Source organism: Macrotis lagotis, chromosome 1, assembly GCF_037893015.1.
Source record: "Macrotis lagotis isolate mMagLag1 chromosome 1, bilby.v1.9.chrom.fasta, whole genome shotgun sequence".
Taxonomy (NCBI): Eukaryota; Metazoa; Chordata; class Mammalia; order Peramelemorphia; family Peramelidae; genus Macrotis; species Macrotis lagotis.
In genome coordinates this window covers 10,579,459-10,600,060 of record NC_133658.1, presented here as the reverse complement: position 1 = coordinate 10,600,060, position 20,602 = coordinate 10,579,459, and the positions used below count along the sequence as shown (strand labels likewise).

The following is a 20,602-nucleotide window of genomic DNA, read 5'->3' as shown; positions in this document are numbered from 1 at the left end:
GGGCCATTTCCTCCCGGCTCCTCCGAGGCCGATCAGCTGTGTGACCTTGGACAAGTCACCTAGGCTCAAGTGCCTCCCAGGCAGGGTCAGCCCGGGACCGCGGAGGCCAGGGCAAAGAGGACAGGGTGAGGCCGCGGGAGAGAGGCCGTGGAGGCCGGGGTGAGGCTGGGGGCCGGGGTGAAGCCGGGGAGGCCGGGGGCCCGGGGTGAGGCCGGGGGCCGGGGTGAGGCCGCGGGAGAGAGGCCGCGGGGACCAGGGTGAGGCTGGGGGCCGGAGTGAGGACAGGGTGAGGCTGGGGGCCGGGGTGAGGCTGGGGGGCCGGGGTGTGGCCGCGGGGGAGAGGCCGCGGGGACCAGGGTGAGGCTGGAGGGCCGGGGTGAGGCTGGGGGCCCGGGGTGAGGACAGGGTGAGGCTGGGGGCCGGGGTGAGGCTGGGGGGCCGGGGTGTGGACGTGGGGGAGAGGCCGCGGGGACCAGGGTGAGGCTGGGGGGCCAGGGTGAGGCCGGGGAGACAGGATGAGGCTGGGGGCCGGGGGCCGGGGTGAGGCCGGGGGCCGGGGGAGGCCGGGGAGGCCGGGGGCCGGGGTGAGGCTGGGGGCCGGGTGAGGCCGGGGAGGCCGGGGGCCGGGGTGAGGCTGGGGGCCCGGGGTGAGGACAGGGTGAGGCTGGGGGCCGGGGTGAGGCTGGGGGGCCGGGGTGTGGACGTGGGGGAGAGGCCGCGGGGACCAGGGTGAGGCTGGGGGGCCAGGGTGAGGCCGGGGAGACAGGATGAGGCTGGGGGCCGGGGGCCGGGGTGAGGCCGGGGGCCGGGGGAGGCCGGGGTAAGGCCGGGGGCCCGGGGTGAGGCTGGGGGCCGGGTGAGGCCGGGGAGGCCGGGGTGAGGCCGGGGAGGCCGGGGGCCGGGGTGAGGCTGGGGGCCCGGGGTGAGGACAGGGTGAGGCTGGGGGCCGGGGTGAGGCTGGGGGACCGGGGTGTGGTCGCGGGGGAGAGGCCGCGGGGACCAGGGTGAGGCTGGGGGGCCGGGGTGAGGCCGGGGAGACAGGATGAGGCTGGGGGCCGGGGGCCGGGGTGAGGCCGGGGGCCGGGGGAGGCCGGGGAGGCCGGGGGCCGGGGTGAGGCTGGGGGCCGGGTGAGGCTGGGGGGCCGGGGTGAGGCCGGGGAGGCCGGGGGCCGGGGTGAGGCCGGGGGCCGAGGTGCGGCCGGGGACCCGGGGTGAGGCCGGGGGCCGGGGTGAGGCCGGGGAGACAGGATGAGGCCGGGGTGAGGCCGGGGGCCGGGGTGAGGCCGGGGGCCGGGGTGAGGCCGGGGGCCGGGGTGAGGCCGGGGGCCGGGGTGAGGCCGGGGAGACAGGATGAGGCCGGGGGCCGGGGGCCGGGGTGAGGCCGGGGGCCGGGGTGAGGCCGGGGAGGCCGGGGGCCGGGGTGAGGCCGGGGGCCGAGGTGAGGCCGGGGACCCGGGGTGAGGCTGGGGACTGGGGGCCCGGGTTGAGGCCGGGGGGACGGGGTGAGGCCGGGGGCCCGGGGTGAGGCTGGGGGCCGGGGGGACGGGGTGAGGCTGGGGTCCTGGCCCGCCCCGGCCCCGGCCCCGGCGCCCCGCGCTTCTCGGACCCGCAGCGCTTGGCTTTCTCCTCCGCGAGAGCCGGGGCTGCAGAGGAAGCCGGGGCCCGCCAGGGGGCGCGGCGGGCTCCGCCGGACTTCGGGCCCCGCCCCCGCCAGGCGCATGCGCCCACGCGGCGACGTCACGCCGGCGGCGGCGGGGAGGGCGGAGCCCGCGCCGGCGTCGGAGGCCGCGTGGGCCGCGTGGGCCGCGCAGGCGCGGGAGGCTGGGCGCGCAGGCGCAGGCGCAGGCGCAGGCGCGGGGCGGCCGGGCCGAGGCCGGAGGCGCGGGGGCCGGGCGGGCGCGGGTCCCGGAGCTGAGGTGGCGGCGCCGGCCGGGCCGCGGGCGGTGGCGCGGGGCCTCATGAGCCGGCGGCAGCAGGCGCGGGGCGGCTGGGGGGGCCCCGGAGCCCCGGGGCGGGGCGGCGGCGGCGGCGGCGGCGGCGGCCGGGGGAAGGGCGCGAACCACCTCCCGGACCGGTGAGAGGCCGAGCGGGGGCGGGGCGGCTGTCAACGGGCTGGGGGAGGGGCGGTGACGTCACGGAGCGGGCCTGAGTTCGGATCCTGCCCCCGGGGCGGGGCCCCGCTGCGGGCCCGAGGAGGCTCCGGGGCCGCGGGACAGAAGCCCTGGGCGGCCCGCGGGAGCCACGGACCCAGCCCGGAGGGGGCAGCGGGCCTGCCTCGGCCCGCGCGTCCCCTCCGGCCCCGAGGCCCGCGGGCACTGCCCCGGGGCAGCAGGTGCCGGCCGCCCGCCCGGCCGCCCCGGACTGGCCGCGCTGGTCCGGCTTCACGCGCGGGACACTGAGCCGCAGCCGCCGGGAGGCGCCGGGTGTGCGGCGTCGGGCCCCCGAGCCGGCCCGTAGGGCACTAGGGCTTTGGCAGTGGCCAGAGAGCAGACCCGGGAAAGGAGGCCCCCAGAAAGCCTCAGGTGCCCATGTTTGTCTTGTAGGTGGAAAGACTACCTCCCTGTTGGGCAGCGGATGACCGGGACACGTTTCATTGCTTTTAAAGTTCCTTTGAAAAAGGTCAGTAAAAGCCAATAAGATTTCTCTTCAGAAATAGAAATAAAGGGGAAGCTAGCTAGGTGGCACAGTGGAGAGAGCACCGGCGTACCTGAGCTCACATCCGGCCTCAGACACTTCATAATGACCTTTCACCCCATTGCCTTGCAAAAACCTAAAAAAACATAGAAATAAAGAATAATGTAGGGAAACCAAATCCTCAGCATGAAGTCTCTGAACACTATCTTTTTTGCTTACACTTATTAGGGAAGGAACATGAGACGAAAAACCTATGGGATGTAGATGAGAACAAACCAAATTCTATGTAGATAATCTAAATTCCGTGTTTCTATTGCCATGATATCTTCTACTTCTCCCTGGTGTATATTTAAGGGAGTAAGGGACACTTGATAAAAATTTAAGACACTTGTGCCTCTTCAATGTCTATCTCTCATCTCAGGAATTCCCTCCAAATTAAGATTGACTTTTATGCACATAGTGGTATGAATGATCACAAAACTAGATGCAGCACATTGTCTTGTATCCCTTGTGGAGAAGACTCCCTTGAATGGAAAATCTCAACAGTTGCTACTTTTATCCACAGGAGAAGTTTAGTCTTCAGGACAGTTTATATTTGGTTTTGGTTAAAAACTGAAAATTCGTCTGAGTGGACAGCTATGCAAGTCTACTGGTTTTGGCACTTTTGTAAGAGTTTGGCCTGGGTCCTTAACATTTCTAAACTGGAGTGTTAAGATGATTTTGTCAGGCCAAGGAACTCCACAAGTAGAACAAAAAAAGGCCCCATTACATACCATAATATTCATGGCATTGCTTTTTTATGTAAGCAGAGATCTGGAAACAGAGTAAAGACCTCTTAATTGAGCAATTTCTGGAAAACTTGGGAAGTACAAATGTAGAAGAATTAAGAAATGGTGTCTTAAAGACACAATGAACACAGGGAGTTTAGGAAAAACTGGAGAAGGGTTCAGTGGATAGAGCACAGGCCCTGGAGTCAGGAGTCCCTAGGTTCAAATCCGATCTCAAACACTTAATAATTACCTAGCTTTGTGGCCTTGGGCAAGCCACTTAACCCCATTTGCCTTGCAAAAACTAAAAAAAAAAAAAAAAAAAACTGGAGAAGATTTGGATGCATTGAAGCCATTCAAATTAATTCATGGAGGCTCTGTCTGTTGATCTCATCATTCAGCTAAATCTGCTCTCTGCTCTAGTGATCTCCCAAGTTGCCAGATCTAGTGGCCTTCTCTCCATCCCCTTTCTCCTTGACCTCTCTGCAATCCAGCTGGATCACCTCCTCCTGGATGCTTTTTATCTTTTCATGATAAATGATAGATCCTTATCAGTCTCCTTGGCTGGTTTCTCCTTTGTATTACATCCACTAACTTTGGGTTTCCTCAAGGCTCTGTCCTGGTCCTTTTTTCCTCTACCAGCTGCTTCCTTCTGTGATTTTAATTATCATCTCTATGCAGATCATTTGCACCATCACAACTTCATTGTTACCCTATTCCTCACTGTCCTGGACCTAATCAATGACTTATCTAAGGAGTAGGAAGGAGGAAATTCCCTATGCCATGCCCTGTGGTTCAGACAGTAGTCCAGAGTTGGCCAACCTTTTAACTCTCCTGGTCTCCATGAATGGAGATAAATAATAATAAATGGGAGAATGGCAGGACTCTAACTTTGATCTCTTCAGTAAAGTAAGAAAATCCTGTCTGCCTGTGGGTCACTGTCCCTAGACACAGTCTTTATGAATTGAAAGGCTAGAGGAAAGCATTCCCTATCATTGAGCCTCAAAGATGAGACCCTCAGTCCTTACTTTCAAGTTTGAATTTATAGGACAGTGGCCATCCAGATAGTAGAATTACTACTGAGAGTCCTGTTCCCTTTTAGGAGAACACTTGAGGAAGGAGTAGACAGTAGGTGGCAAGGAGCCTGCTGGTCCCACCTTGTCTGAGGGGGGTGTGGCTCATGAACTCAAGGAACATAATCATGTCCCAGACTTGGCTTGTTAACCTATCCAGCTGGTTTGGTTGGATCCTCTCAGGAAAGGACAACCCCCAAGAATTATTGGGAGAAGCTTTATTAGTGGATCATTGACACTTCCCAACATTGGCAATTGGTGGGTAGGTTGTAATGGTCCACAGGCAAGCAGCACAGTAGCCTTGTAATCTGAATGGAGATGGGGAAAGGAGAAGGAGATTTCCTAGGGAGTCCTATCCAGGGGTTTGATTTTTGATGATCATCTGAGAATGGGACTATTAGTCATTGTACCAGGGATTTCAGTGGGATTTTTCCGAAGGGCAGTTGATAGAGCACCAGCCCTGGAGTCAGGAGGACCTGGGTTCTAATCCAGTCTCAGACATTTGACTCTTACTAGCTGTGTGACAAGTCACTTCACCCTGATTGCCTCACATTCAGGGTCATCTCTAGTCATCCTGACTCTTCTCTGGCCCTTGGACCCAGATGGCTCTAGAGGAGAGAGTGAAGCTGGTGATTTCTCATAGCCTCCTCCCCTTCTCTCAAATCCAAATCACATCTTTGTCCTGGTAGGCATCACCTCCCTGACATCATGGTCTTTTTCTAGAATGAAGGACAAATATCATACTAGGGATTTCAGTGGAGTTTTTACGGAGTGTTTGCTCTGACCATCTTGACAGAGATGAGACCTTTCACTGGAGCATTGGTGCAATGGTAAGTCTTAGCTCTAGCTGCATTGTAGATGAAAACCTAGAATGTCTGAGGAAGCCAAAGCAAGGAGTTTTGGCAAGTAAATTTCCACAGCAAATTAAAACTGCATCACAGGTCCACATGAGATGGGTCTCAAATGAAAAAAGAAATTAAGAAATTTCAAGGATCATGTAGTAAAACTGCCACAACAAGCCCATTCCCAATTCTTATCCTTTCTGCTTTAACTTCTTCCATATCCATACTCTGCTCGCCACTCACCCAGCCTGCCCTCTTTCAGACCCTAATTAATTTCTTCCTTGGCTTATTGCAGAATCTTCAGATCCATCTTCCCCTCCGCTTGTTCATCCTCCACTGGACTGTCAGGGTGGTTTTCTGAAAACCCATGTCACCCTCCTGCTCAGTAAATTAGGGACTCAAATACAGTCATCTAGCGCATCCAACTCATTAAATCCTTGTCCTTCCTGGGTTTGCAGCCTTCTTACACTTCCCTTCATGCCCTTGGATCCAGCTATAAAGGCCTTGTTGGTATTCCTTGAACACAGCAATCCTATTTCCAAGCCTTTGCCATGACTGTTCCCCATGCTTGACTTGTTCCTTGATCCTTTCTGCTTCTTACTCTTCTGGCCTTCCTTAAAGAAAACCCTTCAAGATTCAGCTCAGGGGTCTCTTGAGTTCTAGGGGCTGTGTTGTTGGCTTTCTTCATATCTCCCATTTTTAAAAAGCATACTTGTTGGCAGATTGTCCCTATCTCTAGAGAGCAGGAGTGAAGCAGTTAAAATAGTCACAGAAACTGAAAGGATAGAGGACCAGTAAGGACAGCTAACGCAAGTTAGTGAAAAAAGGAGGAACAGGGTTGACAGGACCAAGAGAGGTGGAGGAAGGGCTGGAGTTAGAATCATAGCTAGCTCTTAGGGAATGTTGTAAGGTCTTTGTTGGAGCAAAGCTAATTTGAAATAGAATGGAGTTCCAGTTCATAAGAAAGAACCCAATGGAATTGACCTGGGTAGCCAGAGGGCTTGGCTACATTGGGATAAGAGAATACTATTGGGAAGGTTCTTGGGTCTAGGATGGCAATTCAGCCAAAGTGAGCTAGAGAAGAAATAGCCTGGGCAAATGCTGCTGTTCAGCCATTTCAGCTCCATCTGATTCTTCATGACCCCATTTGGGTTTTCTTGACAAAGATCCTGGAATAGTTTGCCATTTGCTTCTCCAGTGAATTTTACAGTTGAGGAAACTGAGGCCAAATTTGAACTCAGGTCTTCCTGACTCCAAATCGTATCCTTAGCCACTGTAACACCCATCTTCCCTAGACCCAATATAAAATGGGCTAAAAAAAGTAAGAATGTTATGAAGGCAGGCCTTCTGTTTGATAAGAAGTGCTTCCAGTTAAGAGATGCATAAAATAGCCACTTTTACTCCATGCAGGGCACTGTCATATACTAAGAAGGGTAAGACATAATTTCCCCCTCTAGACACCTACAGGCTAATTCAAGAGACAACACTAGATGTGACAGTAAAGTGAAGAGACTGAAACTTGGAGATTGGAAATTCTATTTCATTGTCACTTTGTGAATTTAAAAATAGCATGAACATTATAATGGGGTACACAGTGACTGTCATGAGTCATGCAGTGTGGGACTCTGGAGGACAGAATTCAAGCTGACTGGAGTGGGCAGAAAAGGCAATAGGGAAGGGTATCATGGTGGCCATGATGGGCTTTGATTCCTTGGTCTGTCCCTTAACAGCTTCATAGCCTGACCTTGGGCAAGAGACTTGCCCTGGCTGAAACTCTGTCTATTCTTATGTAAAATGGAGACAGTAATTTCTTCTATCTCCTCTTCACAAGTTGTTGGTGAGAATCTGGGAGTATAAGGTGGTGGTGTTATTCTCATCATTGATTTTTATTCTTATTCTCCTCAACAGAGTTTTGAAGAAAAACTTGCCCCGAAGAACGCTTTTCCCCTTTGGATCTTGTTAACAAAATACGAGAGCAGAATGAAGAGCTTGGCTTGATCATTGATTTAACATACACTCAACGCTATTATAAACCAGAGGTAAGTGAGACCTTTTCATAATTGGTCTTCTTGTTGAAAATACAGCAGGAATCCTGCAGTTGACCGAGCGTTCTTACTCTGATATTAGTTAATCCTGGACCAACAGAACTCTCAGGTGTGTCAGATCCATCCAGGGGCATCGCTGTCCTTCAAGCATGGGTGTCCTCCGTGACAATGGGCATCCTAATTCCTCTTTTTTCCATCTTGAAACTTCCAATACTTGGGGAAAAAATCAAAACAAAAAGGGATGGCATCTTTCCTCTTCTTGGTACTCCTGTTGTGTTCTATGTAGACTGAAGTGCCCATGGACAGGGAGGGAAACCACCCAAAAAATATCCAGTGAAAATCAAATCATATTTATTCTATAGAAGTTTAACAAGTAGTTCCTAAACCTCTTTGCTATGCATTGTTCTAGATATCAAAGACAATACAGAAAGTCACTACACTGTGTAGAACATGGAAATGAGAATGGCTAAGAGTTAGAGGCTTTAGATTAAAAGCCCACTTCTGACAACTGCTTACTTCAGTGATCTTGTGTGAATCACAGAATATGTCTCAACCTCACTTTTCTCATCCATAAAAATGAGAGTTGAACTAAATTGTTGGTAAGATTCCTTCCAGCTAAGTTGAAGCCCTTGGATTAGAACTGTTGAAAAGTAACCACCACAGACACTTAATAATTACCTAGCTGTGTGGCCTTGGGCAAGCCACTTAACCCTGTTTGCCTTACCAAAAAAAAAACCTAAAAAAAAAGTAACCACTACACTCCATTCCTTGTGGCCTTAACTCATGTGTGCGTGTGTGTGTGTGTGTGTGTGTGTGTCTCTGTGTGTAAGAGAGAGAGAGACGGGGGGGGGGGGGGGGGGGAGCAAGACTCTCAAATAGCCAGAGCAAGCCTTTTTATAATATTAAGGAACCGAATCAAATCCAAACCAGGAAGCAAAGTATTGCAAACACATTCCATCTCTCAAAATGATCACATATTACATTCAAAGGGTGGAAGACTAAGGCTCAGTCAATTCTGTGGAGCCATTAAAATATTCAGAGAGGGGTAAGGTAAACTATCTATGGGTGAAAGTCAAGGAAACTTAAGCTTTTCATTGTTTTCCCAGCAGGAAGCAGTTTCCTGTAGTTACCTGTCAGACTATAGGCCTTAGCAAAAATGTTCTCTTCTCTTGATTATACAAGTGTCTTCAAAATGGATAGAAAAAGTCCAAGATAATGTTTGATGATGAAGACATCAGCAGATGAGGTCAGTAAAGGAGTAGCCTCATATATATACAATGTGACACCTGAACCAAGCCCTGAAATGAGGGATTGTGGAGGCTGAGAAAGAGGTGAGGAAAAGGGCCCACTTCTACCAAATTTGGAGGCAAAGTGAGTGATAGACAAAGGCCGAATTGATGTGATGGACTTTGGTCCTGAGATGAGAATTTCTTACTTTTGATCCTCCTTTCTGTTGTCATTCATTTGTGGAAAGAGATAAAAAGATTCATGGATCTCCCTCCTCCCCCACTTTAATTTGCAGGAGTTGCCAGAGGCTCTTCCTTATTTAAAGATTTTTACTGTTGGACACCAGGTACCTGATGATGATACAATTTTTAAATTCAAATGTGCAGTGAACAAATTCTTGAAAGAAAACCAAGATAATGGTGAGTTTAACTTTTTCATGAACTGGTTAATTTTCCCAGTCTTGCTTTACATGTTGAATTTAAATTAAATGCCATCTGTGCCTGTTATTATAATTAACATGAAAAGAATAGTGCTGGGTCACCCAAAATCCAAGTAGAGCTTATGGAACTGAGCCTTAAGAGTGGGGTAGGAATCCTAAGAATAGGATGCATAAGGGGTGGCTAGGTGGCGCAGTGGAGTCAGGAGTAGCTGAGTTCAAATGTGGCCTCAGACAATAATTACCTAGCTGTGTGGCCTTGTGCGAGCCCCATTGCCTTGCAAAAAACCTTAAAAATAAAAAGGAATAGGATGCATAAATCAGTTGCTTTCTTAAACTTTTATGTAAAGGGAGGGTGTAATAGAGGAAACTAAATATGGGAAGGTAGAAAGAAACTTATAAATCAAAAAGAAATAAAAGGAAAATAAACTTTTACAGAGAATGACCCCATCATTTGACCTTCTCAGATAGTACAAACCAAGACTTTAGGGCCAGGTTGTATTTCCTTCCCCTAACTATCAGTGAATGATAGGCTAGAAATGTGCCTGCCCCCCGAGTGGGGAGAAATTAAACTAATTCTGTCATGCTTTGGGATCTTCTACCAAAGGGAATGTAACTATAATAAGATCTCAACAGAGAGAAAAAATACTTTAAAAATAAAAGAAATAGGGGTGGCTAGTTTGCATAGTGGATAGAGCACCAGTTCTGGAGTCAGGAGTACCTGAGTTCAAAGATGGCCTCAGATATTTCATAATTAACTAGCTGTGTGGCCTTGGGCAAGCCACTTAACCCAGTTGCCTTGCAAAAAAAAAAACCCTGAAAAAAAAAAAGAAAAGAAATGAATGGCTCTTCCTTTTCCAGATCCTGCTTCTTTGGGGTTCAGCACACACAGAAATATCAGATTAGGGAAAAAGCAGCAGGGAAGAGAGCAAAAGGTCCAGAAAGGGACCAATCCACCCCTGCTCTCCATTGTTCAATTGGGTCCATCCTTTCTTCTCAGAATGAGAGGTCCCCAGAGACACTCCTAGGCCAAAAACTAGCTCTCAAGTCATTGCTTGGTCATTTGGCACCTCAAGAGAACCGGTTCCCCCACCTTTGGAGGGGTATTAGCAAGAAGTGCTTCTCAACCTCTGTCCTTAGGAGGTGAGCAAGGACAAGGAGGAGACTAGAAAAGGAGAATTTGTCTCTAATCTTTTGGCTTGTTGTGTTGCATTTTCTATGACATTTGATTTTCTTGTTTCTTGGTGAGTACTGTCCTTGTGCTCCTTTGTTCTAAGTCCAGTGGCTTCACAGCTTAGGCTTATGCTCAGACAGGAGGAGGCACTTTCAGGGTCTCCTTTGACTAGACCCTTCCTCCTGGCATACCCACATGGATCTTCATTCTGGCTTCAGTCTTTCTTCCATGAATCAACGGTCCATATGAACCCTAGAAACCTTAGTAATGAGCCTCTTTGCTTTTGAAAGCTTCATCTGTCCCTTTAAACTCCTCCCATTCATCCCTTCTAATTCTGCCCTCTGAAGATCTTTTCCTTGAATCTTATCCCAGGGGGTAAATGTTCTTGAATCTGGCACCCGTTTAAAATAAGTCACTTCTTCCCCACTCTGAAAGATGTAGCTGCTGAACCAGCTTCCTGTTATGTTCCCTGCTACCCTGGCTTTTGGAGCCTGGAGGCTCCTTTTACCAGGCCCCACATGCCCCATATAAAACCTTTGCAAAGATGAACAGGATCACATTATATATGATTTATGGATGGCATAAGTTAGTATTGAGTGGCATCGTGACATCATAGAGGGGGAATAGAAGCAGGCAGGGCATAAAACCAGGAAGTCCTGCCTCTGATACCTCCTGGCTGTGGCCTTGCAAGTTCCTTCACTTTTCTTCCCTTCACAGAGCTCAAGGCAGCTAAGATTGTGGTACAAGAAAGGTTACATTGGCAAAAGAAGTTTCCTTATTTAGGAATTCTCTCTTCCAGTGAAATCACCTGTCCAGTCCCTGTTCCTGTCCCCATCAGTAATTTTTCTTTAGTTATCAGATTGGAATGAGTTGTGTGTTCAATCTCCTGGAGTCATTTGATTTCTAGTCTTGTTAGAGATCTTCTTCCCCTTCACTTTGTCTTCATCTCTAAGGAATTAATTCTCAGCCCCTCTTTAGAGGAATTCTTTTTCAAGCGCATGAGAGGAACCAGTGAATGTAAACAATAAACAGCTAGTGCTGAAAACACAAAACTACTTGAGGCTTTACCTTCAAGGACCTTGTACACTACTAGGGAGGTATAGCATGAACACAGTTGCACAAATACTACACACACACACACACACACACACGCACACACACACACACGCACACACACAGACACACACACACACAGTATTTTGCAAAGAGAGAATGTAAGAATGTATTAACAAGGATCAAAGATGGCGGGGTGGTACTGGAGTTGAGCCTTGGAGGAAGGTAATTGTGCTATTTGTCTTATTACTAGCATGTAAGCATCATTCCCTTAATTGTAAATTTCCCATTTTGTAGACAAACTGATTGGAGTCCACTGTACACATGGTTTAAACAGAACAGGATATCTTGTTTGCCGGTGAGTTCTTAAGCCGGGGCAGGCTGGGTGGGACGTGTCATGAATATGTCAGCTTTTTAATGCAAGCTTACAAGCCACCCAGAATCAACTGTTTGCCTACCTAGCATTCCTTTTTGTCCCATCATGAGAACTCTGACTTGAATTATGTTGCTCTGTTCAGGTATTTGATTGATGTTGAAGGCATGAGACCGAATGATGCGATAGAATGTAAGTTTGGAAGTTTGCATTTCTTTGTTCTTTTTATTGGATTCCTTGTGTAACATGTTCAGAAACTGGGGCACACAGAAAAGAGAAGCACTTCAACTGAAAATGCAAACCATTCTGATGTCTAGGAAGAAAAGATGACAAAGAGAAATTGAAATTATTAGAGATTAACTGTGAAATTTTAAGCTTGGTTTAGTCTCTGTTCATATATGACCACTAGTATTTCTTCTATTCCTTAGTGTTCAATAGATGTCGAGGACATGCTATAGAAAGGCAGAATTACATTGATGATCTCCGGCATGGACCAATTAGAAAGTGAGTCCTATGTCATTTATGTAAAGACTTGAAAAGGGATTTTTATTGTTATTTTTAACATGCTAGAATTCTTAACAAAAACAAGAAAACCTACTAGTTTCGACGTCAATAAAATGAAGTATGAAATGTTTGTCTTTTAAGGAATGATGCTTCTTTAAGGCCAGACCATTTTGAAGAATCATCATTTATCAAGAGGAGAAACTTTTACAACACCCATGAAACTGACTATCATGGCCAGAGACGGACCTTTCATTGGTCTCGAGACTTCCGCCCCCAGCCCCAAGATGACTTCCACTACCAGGCTCATGAGTTCCACTCTCAACCCAGAGACTTTCGATCCCATCGGCGAGAGTTCCACTCACAGCCCCGAGATTTCTACCAGTCATCCAGGTAAACATTCTCCCCTTATTTTTTTAAAATGAAGATGAAATCCAAAGCTGGTAAATAGGCATAATGCCAAAGGGCCACTTTTCATGCCTCACATCCAGGGCCATCTCCAGTCATCCTGATTCATATCTGCCCTCTGGACCTAGATGGCTGTGGAGGAGAAAGTGAGGCTGGTGATTTAGCACAGCCTCCCCACTCTAATCCAATTCACATACTTGTCTTGATCTTCTTTGAGAACAAAGAAACATCACAAGTTTAGAACCCTCTTTGGATATAAAGATATTATCTTATCTCTCTTAGTAATTGCCTGTTATTTTATTATGATTCACTCTTAGCAAAGAAATTGTGTCATTACCTAAAACTATGAAGTCCTTAGCTATTTTTGTTTACTATTTAAGTTTGTTTTATTGTGGCCTGAATTATTTTGCTCCTGAATTATAAACATTGAAAGAAATAATATAAAGTCAACCTTTTAAAGAGAGAAATGTTCTGTCCAGTATTGTCGTATGTTAGTTCTGAACCCTACAGAATAGGAGAGAAGTAGGCAATTCACCTCAGAGTAGAGATGCAGTTAGTCATAATTGTTTGGTGAACACCTAGTCATACCATTATTACAAGAAAAATAGAGTGGAGGGACAGGGAGAGAGAGCAGGAGGGGGTGGGGAGGAGAAAAAGAGAGAGGGTAAGGGAGGAAGAGGATTCTGGATCAATTTCTTGGAAAAGTGTGTTATCAAACCTCTTATTGCATCAGTAAATCTAATAAGTGTCAGATTAAAAAGTGAAGTCATATGGGAAAGAACAAGGTTTTGAATTTGTATAGCACCTCCCCAGGGAGTTAAGTGATTTCCATGTAATATGTCATTTGTATTGTGTCCTAAATAAATTGTTTTGCCCCTTTCAGAATAAAATGTTGTGATGAACATTTAATGAGCATCGTTAGGATTTCTAATCTTAGATCTAGAAGTCTTTAAATTTTGTAGCAGTGATTTGGTCACATTAGTTTTTATTATTACTCTTTAAGTATGCATTTAATCTTTTATTTTTTTTGCAAGACAGTGGGGTTATGTGATTTGCCCAGGGTCACATAGCTAGGTAATTATTAAGTGTCTGACCTTCGATTTGACCTCAAGTCCTCCTGACTCCAGGGTCTGTGCTCTGTTCACCATGCCACCCAGCTGCACCCACACTTGATCTTTTGAAACTACGAAGGTTTCTTAGGATTGTAGAAGAAACTTGGTTTTCGATACTCATTTAACCACCATTCATCATGTGTAGTGGGCCCTGGTCCCTCAACATTCTCTTAAGTTTCCTATGCCAAATGCTTCTTTTCCCTCAGACCAGTCATACTGATGTCACATAGGTCTTCAGTTGAGGCAGGAAAGCCCATCCAAAGATGGTTGACAACAGCTTCCTGTAGTCACAATTCTCACCACTGAACTATATCACGGCAACGTTTCTTCCCCTTAGAACAGATGATGAATCAAAGTTTAAACAGAATTTTTTTGGTAGAAAGTGGCGTGAGTTGCTGAGGTTACCTAAAGATAGTACGTCATGCCACTTCTCACATTAATTTTTTTTTGTTTTTTTTTCCCAATTATATGTAAAGATCATTTTCAACATTTCATTTTTGTAAAATTTTTTCCCTCCCAATCTTTCCTCCTCCCACCCTAAGATAGCAATTAATGTGATATAGGCTATGCATGTACAATCATAACATATTTCCATATTAGTCACTGTAAAAGAACAGTCGGAACAAAAAGGGAAAAACCATGAGAAAGAAAAATATTTTAAAAAGTGAAAATAGTCTGCTTTGACCTGCATTCAGATTCCATAGTTCTTTCTCTAGATGTGAATGGCATTTTCCATTGGGGTTCTTTTAGAATTGTCTTTGATCATTATTTTGCCGAGAAGAGCTAAGTCTGTCATAATTGATCCTTGAACATTGTTGTTGTTAAAGTGTATGCTGTTCTGGTTCTGCTCATTTCACTCAGCATCAGTTATATCAGTCTTTCCAGGCTTTTCTGAAATCTGCCTGCTCATCATTTCTTATAGTGCAATAATCTTCCATTTGATTCATACCACAATTTGTTCAACCATTCCCCAATTGATGGGCATCCCTCTGTTTCCAATTCTTTGCCATCACAGAAGAGCTACTATAAATATTCTTGTATAATTTTCCTTTTATGGGATCTCTTTGGAATACAGACTTAGTATTGGTATTGCTGGATCAAAGGATATGTGTAATTTTATAGCCCTTTGGGCTTCATTGTTCTCCGGAGTGGTTGGATCAATTCACAGCTTCATCAATAGTAATTAATGTCCCAGGCTTCACCTATCCCCTCCAATATTTATCATTTCCCTTTTCTGTTATAACAGCCACTCTGATAGTTGTGAAGTGGTTTTTAATTTGATATAATTTGCATTTCTCTAATATTTCACATTATTAATCTGTGTTGTGGCACAAAGCTTTGCTCTGTGAAGATCTTGTCTTACCCTCATAAACAAATGAACCTTTGCTACAATTTTAGAGTGATTTTTTTTTCAAGCAGGCAAAGGGTTTAGAATAGTATGTTATCCCCATGTAAATTTTCAATGTAAGGGCTGCAACCTAAACTTTCATGAAATCTTCCTTCTCCTTTCCTCACTTCCATGTGACCTGATGGAAAGTGTATCCAATGGAGACGGCTGATTGTTGTCTTTCTTGGGTTTCTTAGTCAATAATCCTAGGCAGTCATAGTTAAAGAACTTCTACAAAAAACCACTTACTGAATGGGAAGGTAAGAAAATGCCCAATCAAGAAAATCACTGCATTCCAACATTGAACAGTTGGCCACCAGCCCCCTGTTCATCTGGAACTTGCCTAGGCACTTAGAAGAAATCACTTGCCTTATTTAGATGTTAACAATTCATGAGTCTCATTGCATCAGCTTCTGTAACATCTCTATTAATAGTTTGTCTTTGCCTCTTCTTTCTAGGAAAAACCAACAGAGACGGAATTATTCTTGCCAAAATGTGGGAAGCCATCCCCCTTTGCCTCCTCCAGGCCCACCTAGAGAGGACTATTCTCAGAGCAGATATACTTGGAATCTAAAACCCAACTATAATCTCCCTCCTTGGAACAAAAGACAGAAACTTAACAGTTATAATGGACCATATTTTCCAGACCAATGGGGAACAGATAGACAGTCACAGATATGTAGAAATCAAATGGAAGAAAATAATTGGCACGATGTTTAGACAGGCCAAATCAAGGGAGGATCGCCATCTGTTTTACTGCTTTCCCAGGCAAGCTTAGGGAGAAATTATAATTTTTTTTACCACTTTGCTAATGGGGTTGAAGTATATTTGAGACGGTGAAATTTTTTAAATCCCATGTCATACCTGAAATTTTTAAAACAAGATGGCATTTTAGATTTTGGCCAATGAGCTTCCACTGCAGATTACCAAAAATTAACTTGCATATCTAGATTTACCAGTTAAACTTTTTTATTGTTTTATTATTTTGGTAACATTTTTAAGTGGTCTTTATTATGTTTACTTATTGATCCATTGTCATTAACACCATTTTTTTGTATTGTGTTCAGAATTCAGCTTTACAACCTTCCTAGGAGACAATCTCTTTAGGGTTAGACCTGTCAGGGCCTCTGAGAATGGCTGCTCTGGGATGATGCCCAAGAACCAGGCTTAAGTCCCAAGTCAACAAGTCCCAAAGTGAGAGTTGATCAGTTTACCCAGAGATATTCAAGCTAACCACATCTCTTAGTAAAAGAGCAAAATGAACAGAATTTCCAGTTTAAAGGAAAAAATAGACTTCTTAACATAATTGACATCTGCCATCAACCCCAGGACAGCAGTGTGGCACTGTGAATAGAGTGCACTGGTCTTGTCGTTAAGAATCCAGATATAGCACTTAATAGTTTGTGTGACCTTGGCAATCACCTCATTTCCATAGGCCTTGGTTTCCTCATCTTTAAAATGAGGGAGTTGGAATCAGTGACTTCTACAGACCCCATGAACCTAGTGGGTCATCCTACACGAGTAATAAAATTATAAATCATAAGATTATTTGTCGGAGAGAAAAAAATCAGAAAGGGATATTGGAGATTGCCAAAAGAATATTCCTGTCAAACTTAGTCTAGTGCCCTTCTCCACTCCAGGAATATCCCACCCAGTGGCAGCAACTTTTCTTACCGTTTCTCTCCTCTTTCCGTGTTCTTAATCAGTCATCTCAAACTTAGGTGGTCCTAGCACTGCCAAGATTAGAGCTGATCTTTCATTCCATTCATTTGATAGCTTCAGGATGAAATTTAAAGAAGGCTCTAACCTCATCAGTAGCTCATCTTCCCATTTCTGTCCTTAAGCAAATTGCTTCTAGGGAGACTTGGGAACTAATAATAAGCCTGTGCATTTGAGAGGAACACTCTTGGATCCTAGGCTTGAATCACACAATACTGTGGGCCCTTGGGCTACTCAAAGGATACTAGACAGAGAGAAAGGTCCTTGGAGGCCATTTTGGATTTTTACCCATGAGAAAACAGAGACCAAGGGAGCTGAAGGGACTTGCCCCAGGACAGGAAGTAATCATCAAAAGTGGTTTTGGAAGCCAAGTCCTCTAACTCTGGAACCAGTAACTCTTCCACTGTGCCAAGCTACCTTCCACTCATTTAACTTCAAGAACTATTTGCTCCTCTGTAAAATAGGGTTAATGACAGCTGCCTGCTACCTCACAGGTGCATCATGAGGCCCAGATAGCAACTTCCTGTCTCAAGTGCTTTGTAAACTCTAAAGAGCTACATAGACTGGCAGCCGACCTGGCCACCCTCTGGTGGCTCTGGAATCACATTGACAATCGATCGGGCTCACCTCCTGTGGTGCTTCAAGCTTTACAGAGCATTTCCCCCACAACCACCTGGACAAGCATTATTCCCACTTTACAAATGAGCAGACTACTAGTCATGAAAAATGACCTTGGACCTTCCTTGGATTGAACTGACAGAATCTTGCCATTGCTTCCAAAAGAAAAACTAGTTCTGTCTTGGAATTCCTTGCTTCACACCCAGTTTGTCTCCTTGTCTCCTGGCCTACGTCAGGAAGAGCTCAGATCTTTTCAACAATCACCTCTGATTACGTGAATGGAGGCAAGAATGTTCAGTATTCAATTTGTGTTCAAGAAACTCCGTGTTAACCCAGTGGAGAAGGCAGAGCTACTGTGTTGTCTGTCACGTGTGGAGACATCCCTTCATAAGCCAGGATCCACCAGGCACACAAGTGACCACAAAGCCCATCCTAGTCGCAGTCGGCTGCCGGGAACCTTTTTTTGTACTGACGGCTACAGAAAAGTGACTGACCAGGGGCCAAGGAGACCTGCTAGCTACGACTCCTCCAGCTGTACCAGGAAAATATAGTTGGAATTAAACAAGGCCAGGACTGGAGGCAAATGAGAGCAGTAGAAGAAAAGAGCTCATTTCTCATCCAAGCTCTTCAAAGAGCTCACAAAGGGCAGCTTCCAAAGAAGAAGAGAAGTTATTGCTATAGAAAAAGTGAACAGACTGGACAGAAAAACCTTGAAGGGACAAAGTGAATGTTTAGAAAACTGAAACTGGTGCTTTCATTTGAGCTCTTTAAGACCCCTGTGGGAGCCTTGAAATTAAGAAATCACATTGCCAAGCCAACAAGATGGTTTCTTGGGTCTTCCACCCTACACCTACCCCCCCATTTCTCTCTCCCTCCCTTCCTCTTCCCTCCCCCCTTCCTTCTCATTGATTTTCCTAAAGCTGCGCTGATATAGCTCAGCAGCTGTCAGCTAGAGGACTAGGATTGATTCAAGAAAGGGCTTGGGTGAGCAGAAATAATTCTACCTATTTTTGTAATACTCTAGGTTTTACCAAGTAGCTCCATTTTCCAAATGAGAAACTAATTGATAGATTTGCCCAAGGTCCCACAGTTAGTGATTCTAAATTAAATCCAGATCTCCTGGCTTCCACGTCTCAACTACATCTCACTATCTCTAAGAATGGCTATTGAATCCAAGTCACAATCTTTTCACAGAGATCTGGGTTGCTCAAATCCACCCTACCTTGAAAAGGAAATGGCCATTAGACCCTGAACTGTTTCCTAAATGTTTGAAAGCTGGGGAGAGTTTGGATAAACTTGGCATTGGGGGATTTTAGGCCTCCATGGAAGTTTGGCAAAACAGTTTTATAACCCTATCCTTTAACTAATGAATTTGTCTCCAACTTTGCCTATACTGGTGCTTGCCAACTTTCTTGAGAATGTGTATTTTTTAATGCATAACAAAACTTCCCAATAGTAATTGTACTGTTAGTATCTTTAAGAAAACATTGTGACCTAAAGGTGTTATGAATTCACAGATTTAAATAAATTGGCATTTTATTCATCACAGTGGCTTCTACACACATTTGAAAAACAAAAATTCAACAACCATTTAAGTTCCTGCTATGTGCTCCCATGCCTACATTGGGACTACAGAAAGTTGAATATGGTCCCTGTCCTCCAGGAGCTCATGGTGTGATGGGAGGGGAAGTGTGGACACAGCTATGTACAGATGTGTTCTAGAGAAAGCTCTGGAGAGAGAAGGGGCTTGTTTGGGTGTAACAAGCCTTCTTAAGGGAGGTCTGGAAAGGATTTTTGTGGTGGGTAGGAAGCCAGGAGGCAGACCAGGCAATGGGCTAATGGGTGAAGAGTAGGGTGTAAGTGAACTGCAACTCTGGGAGGGGGGCTTAGGTTGAGAATGGCTTTTAAACAGAAGGATTTTATTTGATCCTGAAATGATAACAACCTCCAGAGCTCATTGAGTGGGATAGGAGGAGGGCCACAGGTGTCTCAGTCAGACCTATCACTGAGGAAGACCACTAACATCTTGAGTAGGGGAAGACCCTTGAAGGAAGGAGTTCCATTTGCAGGCTATATAGTTGTCCCTGAATGAGCTGATTAGGACCTCTACCAGGCTGGGGCAGTGCTAAGAAATAGCAGGACTAGGGGTGGCTAGGTGGTGCAGTGGATAAAGCGCCGGCCCTGGAGTCAGGAGTACCCGGGTTCAAATCCAGTCTCAGATATTTAATAATTAACCTAGCTGTGTGGCCTTGGGCAAGCCACTTAACCCCATTTGCCTTGCAAAAACCTAAAAAAAAAAAAGCAGGGCTGTGTGTCTGAGGTCATGTGGATAAGAAGAGAAAGATGGTGGTAGATTGGAATTGGAGAGGATGCTGAGTCAGGTGAACCCCCAGATGTGGAGCTTGCCTGGGAGGATGGGGGATGGTATCCATTTGGGGGTGGGGTAGTTCAGTTTTAGATGTGTTGAATTTAAGACATTTACAAACTTCTGGTGCAAGATGTCCAACGGCCTACTTAGGAGAGTTTAGGACTAGACAAAGACTTGAGAACCCCCCACCGAAAAGATAGTTCTTGGGGGCTGATGAGATCACCAAAGCTAGATGGAATAGACCCCTAGGTCCCTCAGCCACATGTCCCAGTTTTCCCTCCTCTCTGGACTTTGTGCTTTTTGTTAAAATTAAATAAAGCATCATTGGAGGCAGTATGGTATAGTGGAAAGAATTCTGCCCCAGCAGTCCAAAAATATGGGTTTAAATACTGCTTCTGTTACCGACTCTGATCTTGTTACTCCATATCCCCAAATTTGTTCATCTTTCTAATGAACTTGGAGAATGTTACCCCTGAGATCACTGTGCTCCTCTGGTCTTCCTTACATCTCTCATCCATCCATCCATCCATCCATCCATCCACCCACCCATCCATCCATCCATCCATCCATCCATCCATCCATCCATCCATCCACCCATCCACCCACCCATCCATCCACCCATCCATCCATCCATCCACCCATCCATCCACCCATCCACCCATCCATCCATCCATCCATCCTCACATGAACTGAAACAAATCTATGCTCCCTTGGATTGGGAGGGGTACTTGTTCTTGAGGCCTTAGTTTGTACTCATCACTGTGGGGCTTCAAAGAAAAGTAAAAACCAAGGCCTGCCCTCAAGGAGCTCCCATTTGAATGGAGGTGAGGCAACTGGAAGTAATTAGGCACAGATTGAGGAGATG

At 46.4% G+C, this 20,602-nt stretch overlaps 1 protein-coding gene across 1 annotated transcript; it reads left to right on the top strand.

Moving 5' to 3' along the window:
* Window positions 1-1,958: 1,958 nt before the first annotated feature.
* Window positions 1,959-19,234, top strand: DUSP11 (dual specificity phosphatase 11). The gene is given in 10 exon segments (XM_074195183.1): window positions 1,959-2,074; window positions 2,544-2,619; window positions 7,225-7,240; window positions 7,243-7,355; window positions 8,884-9,007; window positions 11,549-11,609; window positions 11,770-11,816; window positions 12,053-12,128; window positions 12,270-12,518; window positions 15,491-19,234. Coding segments are annotated over 10 exon segments (1,140 nt in total). The 3' UTR covers window positions 15,753-19,234.
* Window positions 19,235-20,602: the final 1,368 nt, after the last annotated feature.